Here is a 24,819-nt window from a genome sequence, read left to right on the forward strand (position 1 = left end):
AACTTTTCTCCAGTCATACCCAACAACAAGACAGATATATGCTCTTCCTAAAAACTTCACTTTGCCCTAATACACTCACTTTTCACTATTTCACACAGGTTGTATATCTGTGACAAACAAAAAGGTTTCACCTCTCATACAACACTGGTTACATTTTCATTCATATGAAAGACAGGAACTTGGAAAATAAAAACCAAGCCTCTACAGAGCCCCAAACTCAAAAAGAGAAAAAAAAAAAAAAAAAAACTTTAAAAGGGTCTAAACTGTTTTGTTCAAGAGACAAACACAAAGTGGCAACAGCATTTGTAGTCTACAAACAGAAGCTTTTGAAACTGTACCTGGATGCAGTCCTATAAAAGCAATCCTCACTGGATTCATTAAAATTAAAAAAATTAATTAAAAAAAAAAGAATTCCAAAAGAACTGTCAAAAGTAGATGCCATTTACATTCTAATACTTCAATACACACATACTTTCCAAGCATATCTGAATTTGTAGTAGATTTTAAAGAAAAATATTCCAGTATCAAAGTTCCAAAAGTTAAATCTAGATATTTTTCAGATACCTAAAGCTTTTCATACCAATATGAAAAAAAAAAAAAAAAAAACTAAACATCTGTGATTTATTCCACCAATACACAGACTACTTCTTAGACACATTTCTTAGAAGCTATTCTGTGGTCAACATGTTTACTTCAGTACAACCTGCCCATTACACACAACATATCTTAAAAGAGTCAACTCCAAGATCCAGTACACCAACAGTGAGAAAAAGAAACCATACAACCCTAAGTCCCTAGAAATACAAGGCACAGCAGGCCAACTCGGCTCTCTTTAGGGAAGGAGAACCAAACTGCTTTAAACATCTTCAGTATTTTGCTTTCTGCTTAAAATTTACGGTCCCGGTGACATAATCAAATGACATTTCCTTTCATCATTGTAACAGACAGAGACCCACTACAGTTTCAAAATTCAGGTTACTAGACCAGCTTTCCGTTTTACGATTTAAGACGCTTTAATGCGTGCAGTTGTTCCTTCGGGTCCAAGCAAAAGGCGCTGTTCTGTTTGGAAAGCCTGAACAGCTTGGGTGAGGTTATCTCCTAAGTGACTCCACAACTTCGAAGCACACAGCCTGTGGATGTTCGCTCCAGCTGACCCTGTCAGGGAAAGCTCCACACCGAGCCACTCCACACACACACACACACCTGCCTCTGCAAAACTCGCAGGCCTGCCACAGCCCCGACACTTCCTGAATTCGAAAGCCACTCAAACTGGCTAAGTGACGCCTTACCTTCATGGTGACTCTGGGGCCGCGATCCCCACGGCGACACCAGCTTCACCTGCACCTGGAGGGGAAACAAAGACACCCGGTCAGCACCACCGGCACCACCACCACCACCACCCCCGCCCCGGGCCGTAGGGGCGGGGGCGGCACCGAGCGGGGCCAGGAGCCCCGAGCAGGCACGCGCCATCCCAGCGCCCCTACCGCCCCCACCGCCCGCCGCCCCATTGTCGCGACTCCACGGACTTTTCCCCCGTCCTCCACGATGACGCCATTTCTGTCAGAAGAAAACTCACAACAAGCCCAGGGTCCGGCGCGGCCTGAAGCGCGGCTGCGACCGTCCAAGCCTACGGAACCGCGATGCCCGGAGCCCCCGGACTGAGCCCTCGGTGAACCGGCGGGCCCTCGGCCCCAGAGCGCCCGCCCGCGTCCCGCCCGAGCCAAGGCCCACAAGTGGGAGCCGGGACCGGGCACCGAGGACATCCAGCTCCCAGCACGGCGGCCCGAGGCCGCCGGGCCCACGGTGCGGCCCGGGTAGGGCGGCTCCGGCTCGGCGCCGCGGGGGGCGGGGGTCCCAGGAGGCCGAGGCCCCGCTGCGAGCGCCGACTCAGCCCCGTTGCCATCTGCCCCGATGCGCGGCCCGACCCGGAGCTTCCCCCATAGAAAAGAATGTCCCTACCTCGGGCACAGACGAGGTCTGAGCCCTGCGGCCAGAGCCCCCGGATCCGCCTCCCCCCACCCCCAACACCAGCAGGCCTGTGAGGAGAGAGAGCGAAGGAGCTGCGGGTCCGCCGGCGGCCGGGACTCGGGCTCCGACTCCTCCTCCTCCCGTGGCGGCGACTGGTACCTTTGTTTGGCGGCCGCTCCGGCTCCCTCGCGGGGGGAGGGGGGCGACAAAAAATCCCTCTCGGACGGAGGTCCGGGTCCCGGTCTCACAGCCCTCCAGAGGAACACGGCGGCCGACCTTCTGCGGCTCCCTCCGGGCAGAAGTCCAGGCGGTGGCCGTCGCGGCGGCAAACTGCGGCTCGAGACTCTCCCTCCGCTCCAGCGCCCGAGCTCCTCACTCCGGACTCGACTGACGGGCAAACATCGCTTTCCCCCCACTCTGGCCCCCCTGCCCCTTCTCCCCTCCCCTCGGCCCTTTGCCCCTCCCCTACCTCTTTCCCGGATGCCTCTCAGACGACCTAGGATTGGGTAGGATTCTTTGGAGCCCGCCTCTTCCAAGTTTCTATTGGTTTGAGCGATGCAAACAACGACGCCATTTACCCACCAGTTCTATGGAAACAGAAAGTTATCCCTCAATACTTTCTGGGAATTGTAGTCCAGTCTTCTAGGCCAATCGGCAAACTGACGGACATTAGAACTACCAAGACCGCAATGCCCCCTTGCCTGCGTTCGACGAGAGAGGGGAGGGGAAGGAGGCGCGGCCATGAGGCAGAGGGGAGGTGGCATGCGACGCCTGCGCAGTGTGATAGGGATGGCGTATTTTCTTGCACTGAGTGCTGCGGCGTCGCTGGCCGCTGAGGAGGGCGGAGATTTCTGTGTGAAATAGTGGGAGGGCTCCAAGGAAGCCTCGAGAAGAGCCGCAGTCAGAACAATAAATTGAGAAGTCGATGTGGGCATTGCTAGTCTCGTACCGGCGGCGGCTTCAAGTCTGAGATCATCGTGGAATCGTGAGCAGCAGCGCGGTGGCAGGGGGGACCCGGATGGGGAGCGGGGGAGGGGGCGGTACGGAGGAGGAAGCAGTAAGGAGGGAGAGAGGACCCGGATGCTGACCCGGCTCGGAGTGACTGCCGACCGGGAGCTGGGGTGAGGGGAGGCAGAGGAGCTCGGGAAGAGTGGAAGGGCCACCGGTGCAGCGCAGGGAAGAAGCCCGCCTGCGAGCTTATTACAGCTATGCCTGTGTGGAGCCCTTTCTTTTCCTTCAGAGCCATCGCCCCCCGGGGCTTGGAGTCAAAGGTTCTTGCTATGCGCCTAACAGCTGAGCTTCTCGGTGACCCATATCTGTGTAAGAGAGAGAGATACTTTGCATGAAATTTTCAATATTGTATGAATGTTTGATGCTCCAAGTCCTCGTGTGGAAAGAGAGGATGTACAACTTCCTGAACGGAAGTCTAGTCAAAGTGAAACCTGATAGGAGGACCTTTGGCTTCGAGAGGTATAGAAAGGTTTTCCTGAGAGTGAGAACTAAGCTTGACTCAAGAAGCCAGCCGGAGTCACTAAGGGAAGTCCCTAAAAGAAAGGAAACCTGTTTCAGGAAAAAGACTTCCCAGTAGGAAGAACTGAGGCCCAGAGAGGTGAGGTAGGAATTTTGATCCAGTACCCTGGAGACTGAAACAGGATGACCCTGTCTTCAGAAAAGGAAAAAAAAAAATTAAAAACAGTTTTTATCTGGTCCAATGGTCCAGTGAACAATAGGATATCTTGGATTCCTAACTTGAATTGCTAAAATGATAACGCACCCAAAAGAAGAGGAAATGCTTAGCATTGTGGTGGTGACAAGTGCTAAGACCAGCCTGATCTACAGAATGAATTCCAGGCTAGCTTAAGCCACATAGACCCTGTCTCAAGAAAAAAGTATGTAGAGGACAATCAGAGAGGCAGCTACAATTGCATCTCTACAGTGGAAACAATCGGTTTGCATAAATACTAATCTACTCTTTGAACAAATTGCTACGAGCTTTTCATTTTGAAAGTGGGAAAATGGTGTCAGATTCACAAAGGCATTCTGTAGTGACTCCATATAAAACTAACTGAGCTTGTGCCACTCAGCCATTATTACCTCTTAAATTTAAGTCTAGTACACAAGAAGCCAAAAAATCTAACTGTGATAAATTGACAGTTGTGGATTTAAAAAAAAAAAAACTTTTCAAGAGTGTATAGAAGTCAAACTGCCTTCGGCTCTAAAAAAAAAAAAAAAAAAATACCGTGCCGGGCGTGGTGGCCCACGCCTTTAATCCCAGCACTCGGGAGGCAGAGGCAGGCGGATTTCTGAGTTCGAGGCCAGCCTGGTCTACAAAGTGAGTTCCAGGACAGCCAGGGCTACACAGAGAAACCCTGTCTCGAAAAACCAAAAAAAAGAAAAAGGAAAAAAAATACCAAACATTGTTTCTCAGTATTCAGAAACATTGAGTTCTCATGTTTACCCCTCCACTGATAATACTATGTGTAAATATTTTGAGGGAAAGAACATTAATTGACTCACATGAGTATTGTTAATGTGAGTGAGCAAAGGGAAAAGAGTTTAATTCATCACTGGTAGAGAAATAGGAAAGATTAAGAAAACTTCAGAATTTAAAGGACTCTTAATTTCTGTGCAGACCGTCACTTGCTGTTGACTAAGAGGCAAATTCTTGAAAAGTGACCTCATTATTATAAGTTAGGTCAAATGTGTTTTCCAGGATGCAAACAAGATAGCAGCTTGCTTCTTGCTACCACTCTAGTTGAAAAGAGATGGCTGCTAGCCTTTGGACTTTACCCAAAACCAAAAAAAAAAAAAAGAACATTTTTTTTACCAATCTTCTTCCAGAATGATCTGTTACCAACATTATCTGCCTCCTTCCTTCTTTGCATCTTCTTTATTGTTCACCTCTAAGAACCAAGCAACATGTCCAGCCTTCACAACTGTAATCCCATCCCTCCTGAGGCCAGAGCAGGATGATGAAGAGTTTCAGGCCAGTCTAGAATACATACCAAAAACCTGTCTTGGGGAAGAAAAAAAAATGTCGCTAAGTTGGTATTTGAAACATTTTTATGAATGTTCTTTTCCTTGTGATATATTTAATAGTAACTGCTAGTCAAGGCCAGTGTAGAACATTTCTTTAGGAAATGAGGGAATGAGACTTGTAGTATAGCCCAAGCTAGCCCTGAACCCCTGATTCTTTTCCCCACTTCCCAGCTGCTGAGATTACAGACATGTACGACCACATTTGGATAGAAATTTTCTATTTAGGATATTTCCCTGAATTCATATTGCTGAACTGATTTGTTTTCATGGGTTGCTGATTTTTTTATGGATATCTGGCATATTATTAGGAATAAACTCCCAAAAATATGGCTCTTAATGCCAGAGAAGTGGCTGAATAGGTAAAGTGCTTGCTGTGAAATCCTGAGGACCTGAGTTCACGCCTAGCGTCTATTTAGCTGGATATGACTACACACCCGGAATCCCAGCAGGATCCCTGGGGTTTGCTAGTCACCCAGTCTTGGCAAATTAACAAACTCTGGGTTCAGGGAAAAGCCATATTTCAAAAACTAAGGTAGAAAGAAAGTAAATAAGCTGGAAGCTTATGTCACCCTCAAGGCTCCACATACACCACTGTGGTGGGGCATGGTGGTGCACGCCTTTAATCCCAGCACTTGGCAGGCAGATTTCTGAGTTCGAGGCCAGCCTGGTCTACAGAGTGAGTTCCAGGACAGCCAGGACAACACAGAGAAACCCTGTCTCGAAAAACCACAAAAAAAAAAAAAAAAAAAAAAAGAATGCCCCCCCAGAGGGGCTGGAGAGATGGCTCAGTGGCTAAGAGCACTGACTGCTCTTCCAGATGAGTTCAATTCCCAGCAACCACATAGTGGCTCACAACCATCTGTAATGGGATCTGATGCCTTCTTCTGGTGTGTCTGAAGACAGCTACAGTGTACTCACATACATAAAATAAATATATATATATATAAATAAAACAAGAATGTCCCCCAGAGGCCCATATTTGAATACTTGTCACTAGTTGGTAGAACTGTTTGGGAAAGGGTTAGGAGATGTGGTCTTATTGGAGGAAGTGTGCCACTGGAGGTAGGCTTTGGGATTTCAAAAGCACATGCCATTTCTTTTCTTTTTTTCTTTTTTTAATCTTTTTTTACAGTCCAGCTGTTATCCCCCTCCCAGTCCTCTCTCTGGCTGTTCCTCATCCCATACCTGCTCCACCACCACCAACCCCATCTCCATGTGGATGACCCTATTCCCCCTCCTCCCCCCACTTTACCAGACCTCCCCACTCCCTGGGAGAGACCTCAAGTCTCTCCACGGTTAGGTGCCTGCGTCCTCTCTCACTGATTCCAGACCAGGCATTTCTTTGCTGTGACAGGGTGCTTATATCAGCTGGTGTATTCTGCGTGGTTTGTGGCTCAGTGTCTGAGAGTTTGGGGTCCAGGTTAGTTGAGACAGCTGGTCTTCCTATAAGGTTGCCTTCCCTCCTCAGCTTCTTCCAGCTTTTCCCTAATTCAACCACAGGGATCCCTGGCTTCTTTCCATTGTTTGGGTGTATCTGCTTCTGTCTCTTTCAGCTGCTTGTTGGGTGTCTCTGAGGGCAGTCATGCTAGGCTCCTGTCTGTAAGCACACCATAGCATCAGTAATAGCCCTAGAAGCCTCCCCTTGAGCTGGATCCCATTTGGACCTGTCACTGGACCTCCTTTCCCTCAGGCTCTTCTCCATTTGTGTCCCTGCAGTTCTTTAGACAAGAACAGTTCTGGGTCAGATCTTTTGACTGTGGAGTGGCAGCCCCATCCCTCCACTTGATGTCCTGTCTTTCTAATGAAGGTGAACTCTACAAGTTTCCTCTTCCCGCTGTAGGGCTTTTCATCTAAGGGCCTCCCTTTGAGTCCTAAGAGTGTCTCACCACCCAGGTCTCTGGTACATTCTAGAGGGTCCTCCCCACTCCCCCTATTACCTACTGAATTTGCCTGTTTCCATTCTTTCTGCTGGCCTTCAGGGCTTCAGTCCTGTTCTCCCCACCCCCAACCCTCAATGACTCATGCCATTTGTAATTAGCTTTCTGCCTCTGGATTATGAATAAGATGTACGCCTTGAGCTCTACTGATCCAACACCATGCTTTCCTGCCTGCTTGTTTATACACTACCCAGCATGATGGTCATAGACTCATCCTCTGAAATTGTAAGCAAGCCTCCAATTAAATATTTTGTTTATGAGTTGCCTTAGTCGTAATATCATGGGTTGTTTTTTGGTGGTGGTAGTTTTTTTGTTGGTGGAATTGTTTCTTTGTTTGAGACAGGGTCTCTCTACATAGTACCAGCTGTGTTGGAACTCACCATGCAGACCACACTAGCTACGAACTCGTAGAGATTCACGTGCCTTTACATGCTGGGATTAAAAGCATGTGCCACCACACCCAACTGGTCATGGTGTCTCTTTACAGCAATAAAAGCAATAACTGAGACAACCACACATACAAAATTAAATAAATGAATACTTTTTAAAGTATGCTTTTCACTGGACATGGTGGTACACATGTAATCGTAGCACCTAAAGGCTAAGAAAGGATTGTTCATTCTAGGCCAGCCCGAACTGCATAGGGAAATTCTCACTCAAAGAAAATAGAAAATAAAAAAGTGTGCAGGTGTGTGTTTGATCCTAAGAAGCAACCTGAACAATAAATACATCACTTTGATTCCTTAATTTTAATAAAGAGCTACTGGAGGAGATGGGCTCAGTCAGTGAAGCATCTAGGAAGCATGAGGACCCAAGTTCAGATCCCCCTGTAAAAGCCAAGTTGCACAACTCCTAATCCCAGAACTAGACTGGGCCAGAACAAGCATCCCCCAGGAATTCATTAGCCAGCCAGCTAAATTAACAGGGTCAGGATTCAAGATTCAACTATAAAAATATAAGGTGGAAAATGATTGAAGAAGAACCAAGGTTATATAGCCTCTGTGCAAACACACACACATGTACATATAAATTTTTTTGTTTATCACAGATACTGTATATGTTTGTGAGTACCCACATACCTCAATGCTTGTGTGTGCTGGTCAGCATAGTTTTCAGCTCTTAACTTCTCTCTCTTTCTGAATTTTGTGTATGGAGTCAGCAGATGGCTCTAGTTACCTGGATTTGCCACCAAATCTGACAACCTGAGTTGCTCAATCCATGGGATTCTCATGATGCAGGAGAACTGAGTCCCTGTTTCTAGAGCCTGTGAAGTTGACAACACTAACCATCACAGGTACCTTCCAATTCCAAAACCTGTGACTTTGACCAGCAATAACCATAAACTGCAATTATGTAACCATATTATACTTGGTTTTATATTTACATATACAGAGTGAATCCATGAAAGGTTATTAGAAGAGGGCTTGTGATCCTACAGAACAAAATGGTGATCCCCAAAGAAGACACAACTCATAACATCTAAAGCTTGCCAGAGGTGTCATAGTTACTAGAAAAACAGGGCCTCTGAGGAGAAAAGTGGACACCAATATTGCAAAGAAACAGAAGATTCACCAGTAGAAGAGGCCCCTGCAAAAACCAGGATTGAAGCTGGGCGTGATGGCATGCTCTGTAATCCCAGTATTTGGGAGTAGAGGCAGAAAGATCAGGAAGGAATTCAAAGGTAGCTGGGGCTATATATATATCTTGTCTCAAAAAATACATGCATGCATGCATGCCATGATTTATATTCTAGGAAGTGTTGAAGTAAATGCAGAATTCAAGTAATTCAACACTACAGAAAATAGCTATATTCAAATGAGTATGCATCTTAGAAACAATCTCCAAATTTTATTGATTTGAGATAAATATTCTTCACAAATTACAAAGCACACCTATCTTAAGCAGAGCATTTGTTGATTTGTAATCATAGAAAGGTCTGTTTTTAATTTGTTTTGGCATTTATTTGATGTCATAAGTCCTTTGTGATTAATTAACTAGGAAAGTTTGATCTAAGAAAATTACTTCAAAATCAACTAAACAGTATTATCATTGGAATGAAGAATTTTTCTCTTGAAAAACTTGAGATATAATTTATATACCAACCATCAAAAGTATATAGTTGAAGGTGGGTTTGGTGGTTCGAACCCATAATTTCAAGGTCATCTTGGGCATCATAGTAAGACGGTATCTCGGGACAAAACTAGCTGTGGTGGTGTGTGTGTGTGTGTGTGTGTGTATAATTTCAGCACTGAAAACCCTGAAGCAAGATGATCACAAGTTTGAGGCCAGCTGAGCTACAGTGTAAGACCTTCAAAATACTTACTTGTTTAAAAATTAAAATTTAGATCCCTTTTTAGTACATTCACAGTGTACAGCCATCACTACATCCTAATAACATTTTGATTCTGTATACACATACACACACCTTTATATTCATTAGTAATAATCTTTATCTTTTCTGAGCCAGCAGCCACTAACCTGTTCCCATCTGTACAGGTTGCCTGGATCAGAACATTTCCTATAAATAGGATCATACAACCTGGGTTTTATGGCTACCTCCTTTTGCTTTCTTTACATAATATTTTCAAGGTTTTATACATGTAATGTTTTGCTGTATAAATAAAAATTTAAATCTATCATTCAAAAAAATCTTAACAAAAATTCCTCTGCCATCTAACGCTTAAAATAATTTGATTTGTGAGATCATTTTTATATTTCTCCTTTTTAACAGGTCAACTTTGAAATTTATAAAACATGGAGAAAACTAAAGAGAAAGCTGAAAGAATTCTTCTAGAGCCTTATAGGTACTTACTTCAATTACCAGGTAACAAATAGTTCCGTTATTTATGTAGTAGAGTTTTAAGAGAGTAGTCATTTAAATGTAAATTTAAACTTAAATGGTTCTTGAGATCTTCTATTTGAAGTAATAACACTATAAGAGGAATTACTCAAAGAACGGTATATGAGATGTTTCTGTTTTATTGAGACAAAATCTCATCAGTACAGCACTGGGCTGGTCTAGAACTCAGTGTCTAGCCCAGGCTGACCTAGAATTTGTGATGAACCTCCTGCCCCTGTTCTTCAATTGTTAGGATTGTAGTTATACTCTGGGCAATCCTAAAAAGTTATTTCTTCTTTCTTTTAATTATGTGTCTGTGGGAGGGTATGTACACATGAGTCTAATGCCTGTGGTCAGAGGAGGGTGTTAGATCCTCTGGAGCTAGAATCACAAGCAGTGGTGAGCCACCTGATATGGGTGCTCGGAACCAAACGCAGCTCTTCTACAGGACCTTCACTCTGAACTCATTCTTACTCCCTAAGTCATCTGTCCAACCCAGCTCTTTCTCTCATCCATTTATTAGTGGGAATGAATGCATGTGGTGCTCAGAAGATCCTGGGGATGGAGTTCAGGTCCTGAGGCTTGGCCCTAACACCTTTACTCCAGAAACTTAACTTTTTTTTTTTTTGAGTCAGAGTCTTGCTGACCTCAGACTCACTGAGCTCCATCTCTCTGTCTTCTGGGTGCTGAGATTAAAGATGTCATCACTGCACCCAGACTAAAACAACTTTTTAAGTTTTATGGAGGTTTTGGCTGTGTGTGTATGTCTGTGCCTGAGGAGGCCAGAGGAGGGGGCAGTTCCATTAGGACTAGACTTAAGCGATACTTCTGAGTCAGCATGTGTATGCTCAGTCAAACCTGGAACTTCTGGAAAAGCAGCATGTGCTCTTAACCACTGAGCCATCACTCCAGCCTCTGGAAGTTAACTATTTTCTTGATCCTGCTTCTGAATTTACAGTATTAGACGCTCATACTATATTTTTATTAAATGAACTGCTTGTGCTTTTCCTATGACTGCTTTCTGTTTGGGCTAATTTAACTTCTACTGGCATCTACTACCTCAAGATATCTCTCATTTTCTATGTGAAGAAGAAAATGCTGCTAAAAAGCTAGTGGCCCTAGTCAACACAAGAGACTAACACTTGTTTAAATGGAGGACTGTAAACTGAAGTTGCTTAAGTCTCTAAAATCTTAATTTAAAGGAAAGATAGTTTTGTTTTGTTTTTCTTGACACAGGGTTTCTCTGTGTAACCAGCCCTAGTTGCCCTGAAACTTGCTTTGTACTTTAGGCTGGCCTTGAACTCACAGAGATCTGCCTGCCTCTATCTCCCAAATGCTGGGATTAAAGTCTTATGCCACCATCACCGAGCAAAGTGACAAATCTTGTGAAGAAATTCATTGGCAAAATACTTAAAGTTTTGTGTAACAGATAGTGCTAATTGTCCTTGAGCAGACCGTCTTCATTTCAGAAAAAGAGATTAAATTGTATGTTCTAAAGATGCCTACTCCACCCCCATGATTCAGTGCAGTGATTCAGGTTAAGATTGAAACTCTCTGAAGTGCTTTAGACTTTCTTGCTAGCCCTCATTTTAAAAAACTTTGTTTTTTGATTTTTAATTGTGTGTGGTAGGGGTAAAAAGTACGCAAATATGAGCGTAGGTCCACACAGAGGACTACAGAGGGCCCCTTAGTAACTTTGGATCTCCAGGAGTTGGAGTTACACATGGCTGTGAGCCACCTGAGGTGGATGTTGGGAAAGAACTTGGGTTCTCTACAAGAGCAGCAAGGGCCCTTTACCACTGAGTCGTCCCTCCCCAAGTGTAGGTTGAATGGTAAAATGAAGAGGGTAAGGTCAGCTCCATTGTGTCCTTTACAATGAGGAATCTGAGGGCTATTCAGCTGGGAAGGTAATGGGTTGATGGGACTGTTTTACTAAGTCTGCTCAGTTTGTTTTGGGTTTTTTTGGTTTTTGTTTGTTTTTTGGTTTTTTCGAGACAGGGTTTCTCTGTATAGCCCTGGCTGTCCTGGAACTCACTCTGTAGACCAGAACTTAGAAATCCACCTGCCTCTGCCTCCCAAGTCCTGCGATTAAAAGCGTGCGCCACCACGCCTGGCGTTTGCTCAGTTTTGAAGCAAGTTTTTCACTTTTTCTTGAAATGACATTTTGGAGGCCAGTGAGGTAGCTTAGCCAGTAAAGGTGCTTGACATGAAGCTGAAGATCTGATGTCCATCTACAGGACCCACATACAACTCGGAAATTGTGTTTTGATCTCCACAAGTGTACCATGGAGTGCACATGTACATACAAACACAATTAAATAAATGTTTTCTTTAAATAATTTTTAAGTAAGATAATGTTTTTGGTCATACCCTGTGTTTTAATTGCAGGTAAACAGGTGAGAACGAAACTTTCACAGGCATTTAATCACTGGCTGCAAGTCCCAGAAGACAAGCTACAGGTATGTCGGCAGTCTGACTACTTCTCCTTTTGTCCCTGTGTGGGGCGCACTCTGGACTTCAAGCATTCTGGGCACTGTTCTGCCGCTGAGCCATATCCCCTGTCCTTAGGCAACTCTGATCTCATTCTTCTTCCCCATTTAATCACCAAGAAATTAGTAGGTATCCCATAAAAAAGTACTCCAAGATCCTTATTCTGTTAATGCTTATGCAATATTATATATTAAGACTGCTAAATATTTTTTAGCTGTAAAAAGCTTAGGATAACTGAGACTTTAATAATTTAGAAATACCATCAAGTACAAACTGTTTTGACCAAGCATGGTGGTACACATGTAGAATCTCAGAACTTAGCGCAGCTGGGTACATAGGAAGACCATGTCTCAAAAAAAAAAAAAAATTCTGGGCTGGAAAGATGGCTCTGATGTTAATAGCATGTACTGCTTTTGCAGAGGACCTAAGTTCAATCCCAGCATCCACACCGGGCCTGTAACCTCCCACCTGCCTGTAACTAGATCCAGGGGGCTGATGTCTCTGGCCTTCAAGGGCACCTCTCTTCACAAGCACATATGTCACACTGACACACACACAAAAACATTCTCTGTGTGTATGTACAATAGCCTTTAAATGTCTGTGTGTGTGTGTGTGTGTGTGTGTCTTAGTGAAATTTTCTTCTTTGGTTGTTTTTCTCTAGATTATCATTGAAGTGACTGAAATGTTGCATAATGCCAGTTTACTCATTGATGATATTGAAGACAGCTCAAAGCTCCGACGTGGTTTCCCAGTGGCTCACAGCATCTATGGTGTCCCATCTGTCATTAATTCTGCCAATTACGTCTACTTCCTTGGACTGGAAAAAGTCTTAACCCTTGATCACCCAGATGCGGTGAAGCTTTTCACACGCCAGCTTCTAGAACTTCATCAGGGCCAAGGCCTCGACATTTACTGGAGGGACACCTACACTTGTCCAACTGAAGAAGAATACAAAGCCATGGTGTTGCAGAAGACAGGTGGTTTGTTTGGACTAGCAGTAGGTCTTATGCAGCTGTTCTCTGACTACAAAGAAGATCTAAAGCCACTGCTTGACACACTTGGGCTCTTTTTCCAGATTAGAGATGATTACGCCAATCTACACTCCAAAGAATACAGTGAAAACAAAAGTTTCTGTGAAGACTTGACAGAAGGGAAGTTCTCATTCCCCACTATCCATGCCATCTGGTCAAGGCCAGAAAGCACCCAGGTACAGAACATCCTGCGCCAGAGAACAGAGAATATAGATATTAAAAAGTATTGTGTACAGTACCTGGAGGATGTAGGCTCTTTTGCATACACTCGACACACTCTTAGAGAGCTTGAAGCTAAAGCCTACAAACAAATTGAGGCCTGTGGTGGGAACCCTTCACTAGTGGCTTTAGTCAAGCACTTAAGTAAGATGTTCACAGAAGACAATGAATAATGTTATCCTTTCTGGATTAGACTCAGTAGCTTCTTTCAGCTGAAAATGAGGAGTGGCTTCGTCCCATTTATCTTTTCAAGTACTAGTCTCCAATAATTGAGTAAATGAGGGTGACGTGTGTAAAAGTGTTATGTTATCAAAATCCCTTTGCATAAAAATACAAAATTGAGGGCTGGAGAGATGGCTTAGCAGTTAAAAAGCTGCTTTTCCAGAGAACCCCGGTTCAAATTCCAGGGCCCACAGTGAAGTTCACCAACACCTGTAACTCCATTTCTAGATCATCTTCTAGACTTTTCAGGCACCAGGCACACACATACGTATACAAACATGCACAATATTCATACACGTAAGATATTTAATTTTTTAAAAACAAAGTTGAAACTATCAGGAGTCACATAACATGGGTCATAAATGTCAGACACTAAGTGTGACCAGCTCTTCCTACTACCCCACGTGCTCTGGGCTTGTCAATAAAAAAGACTTATCTTCCAAGAAACTATCTGCTTTCTAACTAACTATATGACATGGAGGGTTCCCAGTTCATAGATGACAATTCAAAACAGAGATTTCTTAGACAAGTCTCTTTAGCTAACTGACTAAAAAGACCAAAGAACTGCTATTTTTCCCTAAATGATAATGCCAAGAGTACCTCAGTTTTGTCTCTGAAGACCTGTATCAAAGTCTGAAAAGACAGAAAGAATGCACAGGCACTCGTCCACCCAGCTTGTTTGTTTCAATGCTTGACACCCCACAAATTGTCCTTTTTTTTTTTTTTTTTTTAAGATTTATTTATTATATGTAAGTACACTGTAGCTGTCTTCAGACACTCCAGAAGAGGGCGCCAGATCTCATTACGGATGGTTGTGAGCCACCATGTGGTTGCTGGGATTTGAACTCTGGACCTTCGGAAGAGCAGTCCGGTGCTCTTACCCATTGAGCCATCTCACCAGCCCCCAAATTGTCCTTTTTAACAAAAGAGGCTCCACTTAATGAGTTCAATTCACAACCTGGTCCCATTGTTTTTTTCTGGTTTGTTTGTGTTTTTTCTTGTAACATTTTTCTGCCCCAAACTGATTAGTATCTGTGTATAATGTTTCTTTGAAGGAAGAAAATAATAGAAAAGGTGTTTGTGGAGTCCATGAGTAATGCCAGCATTCCATAGGTAGAGTAAGGAAGATCAGAAGCTCAAGGTTATACTCAGCTATATAGAAGTTTGAGACCAGTCTGAACTACAGCGGACATTGCATCAAAAGAAAAGAAAAAGAAAAAACTGATTGTTTTTTTTTTTTAATTTCTTAAGACAGGTTTCACTCACTATGCAGTTCTAGCTGGCCTAGAACTCAAGGGTTCATCAGCTTGGCTTCTGCCTCTTTGAGAGCTAGGATCAAATGTGTGTCCTACCATGCCTGGCAAAGACTCTGTAAGTCAATTTACTTCCTTGCCTAATTAAATTAATTTTGGCCTGGTACTTAATAGTGAATTAAGGACCTTTTTAGAGTCATTTTGTCTATCTAATAATCAAAATCTCATTCTTTATTTGGTCTATGGTTCCCAAATGTTAATTCAGAAGAAACCCAGGAAGCTGGAGAGATGGCTCAGAGGTTAAGAACACTGGCTGCTCTTCCAGAGGACCCTGGTTCAATTCCCAGCACCCACATGGCAGTTCACAACTGTCTGTAACTTCAGTTCCAGAAGATCTAATACCATCTCACAGACATACATGTAAGCAAAATACAAATACACATTAAAAAAAAATTATCTGAAGAGACCCAGAACATGAGTAGCTAAGTTCATTTAATAAAATGACTTTATTTGTTTAGATTTGTGCTATAGTAATGCTTTTCCTGCCTAAGAAAGTCTTGAGAGAGCCTCTTTGAGAAATGTTGGATTTTGCTGTGTCAGAGACATACTTTTTTGTTTGTTTGTTTTGTTTTGTTTTGTTTTTGAGACAGAGACATGCTTTTTAAACAATATAAATTTTCTGATTTATGCAGCTTCAGAAAAACATTTAAGTTTTTATATCAAATCTGCAAGAATAAAGGTCAGTTGTATTGCCATAATGTTTTTTCTTTCCTTTGATGTCTGAACTATTGTTGACCTCACTATTTTCCTTCAGCCTTTTCCTTCCGGGGCCGCCAGTGCTGCTAGGGAATGGTTTCCTGTCTGCTCTGGTAGCCACTGCTGCCTTGTTGAGCAACTCCTATCCTGGGTAGCATTTGGTATCGTTGGCTCTTCTTCCTTTCCTAGCACAAAGGAGATTCCTCAACTAGCAATGGAATGTCCCTTATTATCTTTTTCCTTTCTCCACCTATCAAATGTGGAATCTCCTACCTTTCTTTCTTCAAATTCTTTACTTCAAATCTGCCTTTAAGTAGTCAGCCTTTTATTCCAAAAATGTAAACCAGATGAGGTGGCACACGCCTGCAGTCTTAGTACTTAGGGGAGATAGAGATTAAAAGTTGAGGGTCCTTATTGGCTACATAGTGGGCTAGAACTAGCCTGGATTTTGTTAGAATTTGCCCTGCAGCCTTAGGCCAAAGGAGCTCTTGAGTTCTAGAGGCCTTGTAACATCCCAGGCTGTAATTCTCAGGGATCCTAAAGCTCATTTTAAGCTATGTGATAAGAAAAAGGGGAAAGACACGTATATTAATTTATACAACTTTAATCCCAGCACTCAAGTGGCAGAAGTAGACAGATCTCTTTTCATCTGGTATACATAGAAAGTTCCAGACAGAGCAACATAGTGGACTGACTGTCTGCCTGTCTGTCTGTCTGTCTCTCTCTCTCTCTCCAAAAAAAAAAAAAAAGCTTCAAATAAAAAAAAAAAAAGGGGGGGCTCAAAATAATAAACCCTACAGTAGTATGAGTTCATGTATAGTAGAGTTAGCATTTGCTTCCTCAACCCTAACACCCTGCTTGGCTAAACACACTCACTCTGCTTATCTTAATTCATCTTTTTTATTTTATTTTATTTTTTTTAAGATTTATTTATTTATTATTTGCAAGTACACTGTAGCTGTCTTCAGACACTCCAGAAGAGGGCGCCAGATCTCGTTGCGGATGGTTGTGAGCCACAATGTGGTTGCTGGGATTTGAACTCTGGACCTTCGGAAGAGCAGTCGGGTGCTCTTACCCACTGAGCCATCTCACCAGCCCCAATTCATCTTTTTTATATTTACATTCATTATGTTGAGACTGAGCTATAATGTGAAGGCATTGTTTGACCATGTACTACTTGGTTAAAAGAAAAATATAAAAATAAACTAAAATCACTGATATAAATTTCAATGTTAACTTGCTCAAGTCCGCTCCGTACAATATTTCCTAACAGCTAATTGGCACTGACACAGAAGTGGCTAGTTGTTTGTCATTCTTTTTTTAATGTATGAATGTTGTTTGTTTGTTTGTTTAATGTAGCCCTTGTTGGGCTAGAACTTGATTGTAGATCTGAACTCAACTCAGAGAGTGCAGGGATTAAACACACGTGCCATCACTCCCAGCAAAGGCTATGCTATGCAACACTACTTTAGAAGAATCACCAACTTTGTATTGTTTATCACTGTACTTAAAAAGAAAGCTGTGTCTGAAGAAATAATCTGTGGAACAAGGTCGTTGAACCTCTTTTGTGTGAAGGTCTTAGTCACTGTTCTATTGTGAAGAGATACCATGGCCAAAGCAATTCTTATAAATGAAAGCATTTAATGTGGGGGTCTGCTTACAGTTTCAGTTAGTCTGTTATCAGCTGGTAGGAACATAGTGTCACTCATGGCCCTGGAGCAGTGGCTCAGAACTGCATCCTGATCTGTAGGCAGCAGACTCTGGGTCTGGCATGAGGTTCTAAAACCTCAGAGCCCACTCCAGTGACACACTTCCTCCAACAAGGCCACACCTCCAAATCCTAATTTTGTCAAAGAATTGCACTCCCTGGTGACGAAGGATTCAGATATATGAGCCTAGAGGGTCATTCTTATTTAAACCACCACAGGGAGGTAGTTCAGTACTGATGGTAAGCTGTTAGGTGGTGTGGAAATCTTTTTGAAACTTGCCAGTTGCTAATAGAAATTGTAAATTGGGAATAAACATTTCAGGAGTGTTTTAAAGAGACTTGGGTTTAATGAATATTCTAACAAAGATGCCAGTACCTTTTAAGAATGTAATGGTGTGTATTAAATCTCACAGGTTAACTGGACATAAAGAATGGAGTTAAGAGACTAGGCAAAGCTGCAACACCACCACTGAGACTGAGGCAAGAGGAACATGAGTCCAAAAGCAGTCTGATCTCCATAGGAAGGTGGAGCCCAGCTGGAGTGCATACTCAGACCTTTGTCTCAAAACACAAAAATACTGAGTTAAGGAAGCAGGGCATTATTGAAGTAAGACATGCATTTGAAACACAAATTAGGAATTTAAAGAGACTCAGATTTTCTAAAAAGTTCGTGAAAGCGGATTTGTGGTTTGATAAGATGACTTAGTTTGTCAAGTACTTGCTGCATAAACATGAGGATCTGAGTTTTGATCCCCAACATCCACATAAAATCGGAATGTGACAGTGTGTACCTTGTAATCTCAGTGTTGAGGCAGGAAGACAGGCAGGCCTTGGATACTATGGCAAGCCATTCATTCTAACTGAATCTGTAAGTTCCAAGCAAGAGAGAGACCCTGTCTAGGAAAATAATGTGAAACCCTATTGAGGAAGACACCTGATCTTGACTTCTGGTATCCACATGCTCATACATATATGCATACAGTTATAAATGTATATACACAAAAGTATGATAATTTTATTAATTTATCAGAGCCTGAAACTTCACCAATTAAGATTTTAAAAGCTGCAGATTGAAGGTGAACAATTAAAATTACAGCATTCAGTACGTGGTTAGTAGGGACTAGAGAGGTGGCTCGGCAGATAAAAACACGTGTTCTTGCCGAGGACCTGAGTTCAGTTCCCAGCACCATACAGTATTCAGTTTCCATGGTCACTCAGGTGTGTGCACCTGGCTGTACAAGCATACATGGACATAGGAAGGTCAGAGGGGACTACCACGTGACTCACTTGATCACTATTTCTTAGACAGGGTCATTGTACTGTCCTGGCTGTCCTGGGATTCTCTGCATACACCATGCTGGTCTCAAACTCAGAGATCCTCCTGCCTCTTCCTTCCACCTTGATCACTTTTTTCTCTTTTTTAATTGTTTTATTTGTCATTAAAGTGTGGCAGGGTGCTGGTGTGTGCATGCAACAAAATATATATGCAGGTTAGAGAACAACTTTTGGAAGTCAGTTCTCTCCTTCCACCATGGGTTCCAGGAATCAAACTTCAGTCATCAGGTGTGTATGACAATTCTTTGATACTCTGAGCTATCGATACAGGGTCTCTGAATCTGGAGTTTAATAATTCAGCTAGCCTGCACAGCCAGTGAGTTCTAGAGATATGCCTTTTCCACCTCCTGGACTGTGGTTACTGATCTGTGTCACACTCAGTGACACATGGGTTCTGGGATCTGAATTCAAGTCCTCCTGCATTTGTGGCAGGGACTTTACCATGACCCAGCACTCTACCATCTAATTTTTATTTATCACTGTCCAGATGCAAAACAAAAGTCTTGATCTGAAGGGGATAGAAGAACCAATTCTGAGCAAAATATGAGTGTCCATACCCCAGCTACACAAAATCAGGTCACCCTGAATGGCACATTTCTGTGAACAAGGTTTTATAAATTAAAAAAAAAATTTATTATGTGTTATGGCATGCATGTGGAGGCCAAAGGACATCTTACACAACTTGTGGAAATCAGTTCTCTCTCTCTCCCATATGGGTTCTTGGAATTGAACTCAGGACTGGTGGCAAGTAATTTTACCTGCTGAGCCAGCTCACCTGCTCAGTGTCATAAGCTTAGTCACAGAACAAAAAGTAATGAATCAGTGCGTTTACCAAATGCACTGTTAAGAGAGAGCAGGAGTTAGAGCAGCAGCAGCAGGAGCAAGTGTCTCCTGGGTTTCAGGTGCTGCTTTCTAACATCCTTAGCTTTAGAGTTGCTCCAGTTTACTGCCCTGCAAGCTCAACACATACCTATAGCCCCAATATAAGACAAAACCAAGACAACTGTGAATTTGAGACTAGCTTGTACTATATAGCAATTTCAAGGTCAGTGTGGACCCTGACTAAACCTGTCTCTAACAACAAAAACAAAAACATGGATTCCACCAATTTTTGTCTGGTATTCGCTAAATGTTAGGCCACATACAGAGATTGTGAGTAGATGGTTATTAAAAGATCTGAAGATAGCCCAGGATATTTTTGACTCTCAAACTGCTACAGTCATCTTTTCCTTTTTTTTTTTTTTTTTTTTCTTTTTTCGAGACAGGGTTTCTCGTGTAGCCCTGGCTGTCCTGGAACTCACTTTGTAGACCAGGCTGGCCTCGATCTCAGAAATCTGCCTGCCTCTGCCTCCCGAGTGCTGGGATTAAAGGCTTGCGCCACCATGCCCAACTTACAGTCATCTTTTCTATAGTCACCAAATCTTTTCTACAGTCACCAAAGTTCTAGCTAGTCCACCAGTGTCTTAGGATTTCTCCTCCTCCACAAACAGCATAACCACAAGATAAGCTGGGGAGGAAGGGGTTTATTCAGCTTACACCTCCAAACTGCTGTTCATCACTCCAGGAAGTCAGGACTGGAACTCAAACAGGTCAGGAAGCAGGAGGGCATGGAGAGGATGCAGAGGCCGTGGAGGGATCTTTCTTGGCTTGCATCCCCTAGCTTGCTCAGCTTGCTTTCTTATAGATCCCAAGACTACCAACCCAGAGATGGTCCCACCCACAATGGACTCTCCCCACTTGATCGCTAATTGAGAAAATGCCCCACAGCTGGATCTCATAGAGGCATTTTCCCAATGGAAGCTCCTGTCTCTGTGATAATTCCAGCTGTGTCAAGTTGACACACAAACACATCACTATTAAACCTCAGCCCTTACATTCTTATTCATCCCAAGATGTAAATAACTTTAAATGTCCCAGTCTTTACATATTCAAAATTCAATCCCTTAAAAATATCCAATATCTCTTAAAATTCAAAGTCTCTTAACTGTGGGCTCCACTCTTCAAGAGGGAAAAATGGGGCTGGTGAGATGGCTCAGTGGGTAAGAGCACCCAACTGCTCTTCCGAAGGTCCGGAGTTCAAATCCCAGCAAACACGTGGTGGCCTACAACCATCCGTAACAAGATCTGACTCCCTCTTCTGGTGTGTCTGAAGACAGCTACAGTGTACTTACATATAATCAATAAATAAATCTTTAAAAAAAAAAAAAGAGAGGGAAAAATATCAGGACACATTCACAATCAAAAGCAAAAATTAAACTCCAACTGTCCAATGTCTGGGATCCAACTCACAATCTTCTGGGCTCCTCTGAGGCTTGGGTCACTTCTCCAGCCCTGTCCTTTGTAGCACACATCTTGTCTTCTAGGCTCCAGATGCCTGTACTCCACTGCTGCTGCTGTTCTTGGTGGTCATCTCATGGTACTGGTATCTCCAAAACACTGTTGATTCCACTGTAACTAGGCTTCACCAACAGCCTCTCATAGGCTCTCTTCATGGTGCCAATCCTCAACTCCTTTGCATGACCCCTTCAGTCCTGGGCCATCGATTGCAACTGTGGCTACACCTTCACCAATGGCCTTGCATAGCCTCTCACAGTGCCAAGCCTCAGCTGCTCTTCATGACACTTTCATGCCTTTAAAACCAGAACTACCTGGGTGACACTTAAACCAAGTCCCGCTGCAGCACGAGGTACAACCTTGGGTATCTCTGGAACACAGCCTCTTTGTGCGCTCAGAAAACACTTCCCAGAAGATGTCACCTCAGTGATGCTGGTCTCTTCTTAATCACCATTAATTTCTTAGCTCCAGCTAACCAGCATCAATAGTCCTGATAATGCAGAGTTTTCCATTTAGTAGTTCTGGTATCTTGTTAATCACAGCTGATGCTTCAGCCCCAGCTCACCAAAAGGACGGAACCTTCACAGTCAAAACAGCAAAGGCCCTGAAGAGAGGCTTTAATCTTCCCTCTGAAATCTCACAAGCCAGGCCTCCGTCTTCTGCACTGTGCTCAACATTATCTTCCAAGCTCCTACACAACATCCCACAGAACTCTTACATCTCAATGGCTCTTCTAGCTCAAAGTTCCAAAGTCCTTCCACAGTTCTCCCCAAAACGTGGTCAGGTTATCACAGGAACTTTGTCTTCATGTTCTCTAGCCTGGTCCTAGATATACCTGAGCTCCTCAAGGTGAAGATTGTTAGTGAGAATCATATAAACATCATGGAAGGGAAGTTTATAAGATTGGGTAATATACTGGAATTCTTTAATAAGGTGGAAGAATTAGCAGGATAGCACTCCAGTCTCTTTTCTATTTGAGAGTTCACTTAATGAAAAGGGGAACTAGCAGCTGGAAGACTAAGGGCCACCAATGGGCTGAAAGTGGGAGCCTGAGATGGTTGATTTGTGTCACCTATTGCTGAGGAGGGAAAAAGGGCATCTGAGGAGGCTGGAGAGAGAGGGGATGAAGAGAGTGGGCGAAGCCAATAAAGGGGAGACTTGTTAGCATGATAGAAAATAGTGGGGGCTGGAGAGATGGTTAAGAGCACTCACTGCTCTTCCAGAGGTCCTGAGTTCAATTCCCAGCAACCACATGGTGGCTCACAACCATCTGTTAATGGGATCTGATGCCCTCTTCTGAAGACAGTGACAGTGTACTCATATAAAAAATAATAATAAATAAATCTTTATTTAAAAAATGTTGGCCTCCAATATATTTTTTTTTTAAAAAAAGAAAAAAGGAAAAAAGAAAAAATAGTGGAGGCACCATTTCGGTTGGATTTCATAACTGAGATGAGTCTTTTCTTCTTTGGTTGGCTTATGCCATGTGCTTGCTTTTAATCAAGATGGGAGTGAAATCATGTGGCAAAATCCATTCTTTCCAACCCTAGCAAGAAGAGCTGTCAGCCACAAGGCTGCCTCCATCACCATAAGGGGAAATGAGATAAGATGGCAGCAAGCTACACGTTTCCTTTAAGATTACCTAAGTGTGGATTTTTTTTTAACTATCAGCATTGGTGTTACAAGTTTTAGTTTTTGTTACAGATTTGTAATCATATTCAATATGCATATAAATCATAAAATGCAGAAAGTTTACACAGTAATCTTATTAATCTTGAGATAAGATAACCTTAGCAAACGTTTTAGAGTTAAACCAACAACTAATGAGAAGTTAATGAGGTGAGTAACAATAGTCCCCATTGGAAATAGTCTATTTTGTTTTGTTCTCCTTTCTCTGTCACACAATCAGGTGTAACAACTTTTAGGACAAACTCTAAAGCTAAGGATATTACAAAGTATCCTGATATGGGACAGATTTTTGGAGGAAACCTATAAACAAGTTTGCTTGAGTCTAGAGGAGGGAAGCCACATCCCAACTTCAGAGCCAGCTTTCAACTGAAGTGAAACAGCAAAAAACAGCAATCTTATGCCATTTATACCTAAGACACCTAAATCTGAATCCAGGAAGCTGAGAGCAAAAATGGTTTAGAAATAGGAAATTTGTGAGCACTGGCTTTAGACATAGGACTCTGCAGAAAAGAGCTGCACCATCCAGCAGGGAGTGTTCAGGGGTGTGTGTGTGTGTGTGTGTGTGTGTGTGTGTGTGTGTGTATACAGGGTGGGGGGTATGTGCATGCTGCAGCTGGCCTATCCTTGGCCTATCCTTTTACTTTCTTCTTCTTACTAGGTTTGACTCCAGGCTAGCACTTTGCAACAAACTTACAGATCAATCAACAGTAACTTAAAAGACAGGATACTTTTATAGTGTGGGGATTAGGGAGCTGGGAGTGGGAAAAACAAACAAGACTTGGAACAGAGAAAAGGGAAAGCTTGAAGGTAGGGAAAAGGGAGTCTCTTTCCATTTCCCTCAATTGTTTGCAATATTTGTAAAGGTCCCACATAATATCGGGATCTAGGGTACCACTAGGCAATCATTTACCTAATGAAAATTTGCCTCTTACCTAAAGAATATTGAGGCCAAAATTTATTGCAAAAGTGAATAAATTTGGGGCCTTACAGGTCAGGTGCCAGGTGGAGAGGCTGAAGGTTATCTATGAGGCATCCCAAAGGGGACTAAGTGGGTTTGGAAAACACCATCTCCATTGAGAGCGGGGAAGGGGAAATGTCACTGCTTCCTATAGTTGCCTGTGTTCCCAGGACTTGGAGTACTGGAGGAAGACAAGCAGTTCAGTGTGTAGTCACCACACTCAAGAGTCAGCAACTTAGCTTTGCACCTGGTACAGGGGGTTGCTGGAGGCCAGAAGGTAAGAACAAAAACCAAGCTCTTGGATAGGTTTCTCTTACACAGGGAGGGGTTGAGGAATGGAGCCACAAAAGCAACAAGAGCCTAGAACTGTGGGGTTATGGGCAGAACCAAGGGGGAGGCAGGAGAAAAGGGCAGGAAGGAACCCAATAGCCGGGTTGTGCCTAAGTAAACTGCAGGATTGCAGCTCCAATTGGGGGTAGGGGAGTGCCAGGGTCAGGTAAAGAGGGCCTGCTGCAGACCTCAAGATCATAGCTAGGGTACCTCTGCCTCCAAGAGTACCAGAGGGTTGCCAGACACCCAATAGTCAGTTCTTCTCACTCAGGCAAGTGTTTAAACTAACCAAAGGGGGAACTTACCCAGTTGTCACTGGTGAGTGGGGTGTCAAGCAATCAGTGATCTAGAAGGTGAGTTTGTTACAGGTGACTGGAGATGAGGGATAAGATCCCAGTGAAACGGGTCAGCGCACGCCTTTAATCCCAGCACTGGAGAGGCAGAGGCAGGCAGATTTCTGAATTCGGGGCCAGCCTGATCTACAAAGTGAGTTCCAAGACAGTCAGGGCTATACAGAGAAACCCTGTCTCGAAAAACAAAAACAAACAAACAAACAAAAAACAAGACCCCAGCCGGGCATGGTGGCGCATGCCTTTAATCCCAGCACTCGGGAGGCAGAGGCAGGCGGATTTCTGAGTTCGAGGCCAGCCTGGTCTACAAAGTGAGTTCCAGGACAGCCAGGGCTATACAGAGAAACCCTGTCTCGAAAAA

General features: G+C 43.3%; 2 protein-coding genes across 18 annotated transcripts in view; one reads left to right on the forward strand and one right to left on the reverse strand.

The window, feature by feature from the left end:
* Arid4b (AT-rich interaction domain 4B) overlaps positions 1-2,388 on the reverse strand; it is a 132,033-nt gene extending 129,645 nt beyond the window's left edge. For 4 of the 5 annotated variants that reach the window (XR_003838576.2, XM_029484988.2, XM_085831279.1 and 1 more), the window contains exons 1-2: positions 2,128-2,388; positions 1,290-1,344 (exon numbers count right to left, since the gene is read on the reverse strand). Coding sequence is in view for 4 of the 5 variants with exons in the window: in XM_029484988.2 (XP_029340848.1) it covers positions 1,290-1,295 (6 nt within the window). In the remaining variant the exon portion in view is untranslated. Of the gene's footprint in view, positions 1-1,289; positions 1,345-1,576; positions 1,693-2,127 lie in introns of those variants that run through there. The other variant, XM_085831278.1, reaches the window with a different exon arrangement.
* Positions 2,389-2,725: 337 nt separating this feature from the next.
* On the forward strand, positions 2,726-22,510 carry Ggps1 (geranylgeranyl diphosphate synthase 1). Of its 13 annotated transcripts, none has more exons than XR_015045481.1 (6): positions 2,726-2,953; positions 9,676-9,768; positions 12,172-12,242; positions 12,935-13,480; positions 15,001-15,116; positions 15,264-15,756. XR_015045481.1 is itself a non-coding variant. In XM_029468476.2 (6 exons), exons 4-6 carry the CDS (start codon positions 9,699-9,701, stop codon positions 13,694-13,696), a joined length of 903 nt encoding a protein of 300 aa, XP_029324336.1. In that variant the 5' UTR covers positions 2,726-2,953; positions 8,100-8,238; positions 8,337-8,625; positions 9,676-9,698; the 3' UTR covers positions 13,697-15,756. The 13 variants fall into 13 exon arrangements, 11 of the variants coding, with proteins under 11 accessions (XP_029324336.1, XP_029324337.1, XP_029324339.1 ...); XM_029468476.2 differs by adding exons at positions 8,100-8,238; positions 8,337-8,625 and having other exon boundaries at positions 12,935-15,756; XM_029468477.2 differs by adding exons at positions 8,104-8,238; positions 8,337-8,625 and having other exon boundaries at positions 12,935-15,756.
* The last annotated feature ends 2,309 nt before the right edge of the window (positions 22,511-24,819 follow it).

Source organism: Mus caroli, unplaced genomic scaffold (genome assembly GCF_978045245.1).
Source record: "Mus caroli unplaced genomic scaffold, Mus_caroli_1 scaffold_15, whole genome shotgun sequence".
NCBI lineage: Eukaryota > Metazoa > Chordata > Mammalia > Rodentia > Muridae > Mus > Mus caroli.

What these genes read in the sequence shown, in the direction of transcription:
- Ggps1 (XM_029468476.2), top strand. Translation starts at nt 9,699, where the DNA reads ATGGAGAAAACTAAAGAGAAAGCTGAAAGAATTCTTCTAGAGCCTTAT. An exon ending in GTACTTACTTCAATTACCAG is followed by an intron (nt 9,769 to 12,171) that starts GTAACAAATAGT and finishes TTTTAATTGCAG; the next exon opens with GTAAACAGGTGAGAACGAAA. An exon ending in TCCCAGAAGACAAGCTACAG is followed by an intron (nt 12,243 to 12,934) that starts GTATGTCGGCAG and finishes GTTTTTCTCTAG; the next exon opens with ATTATCATTGAAGTGACTGA.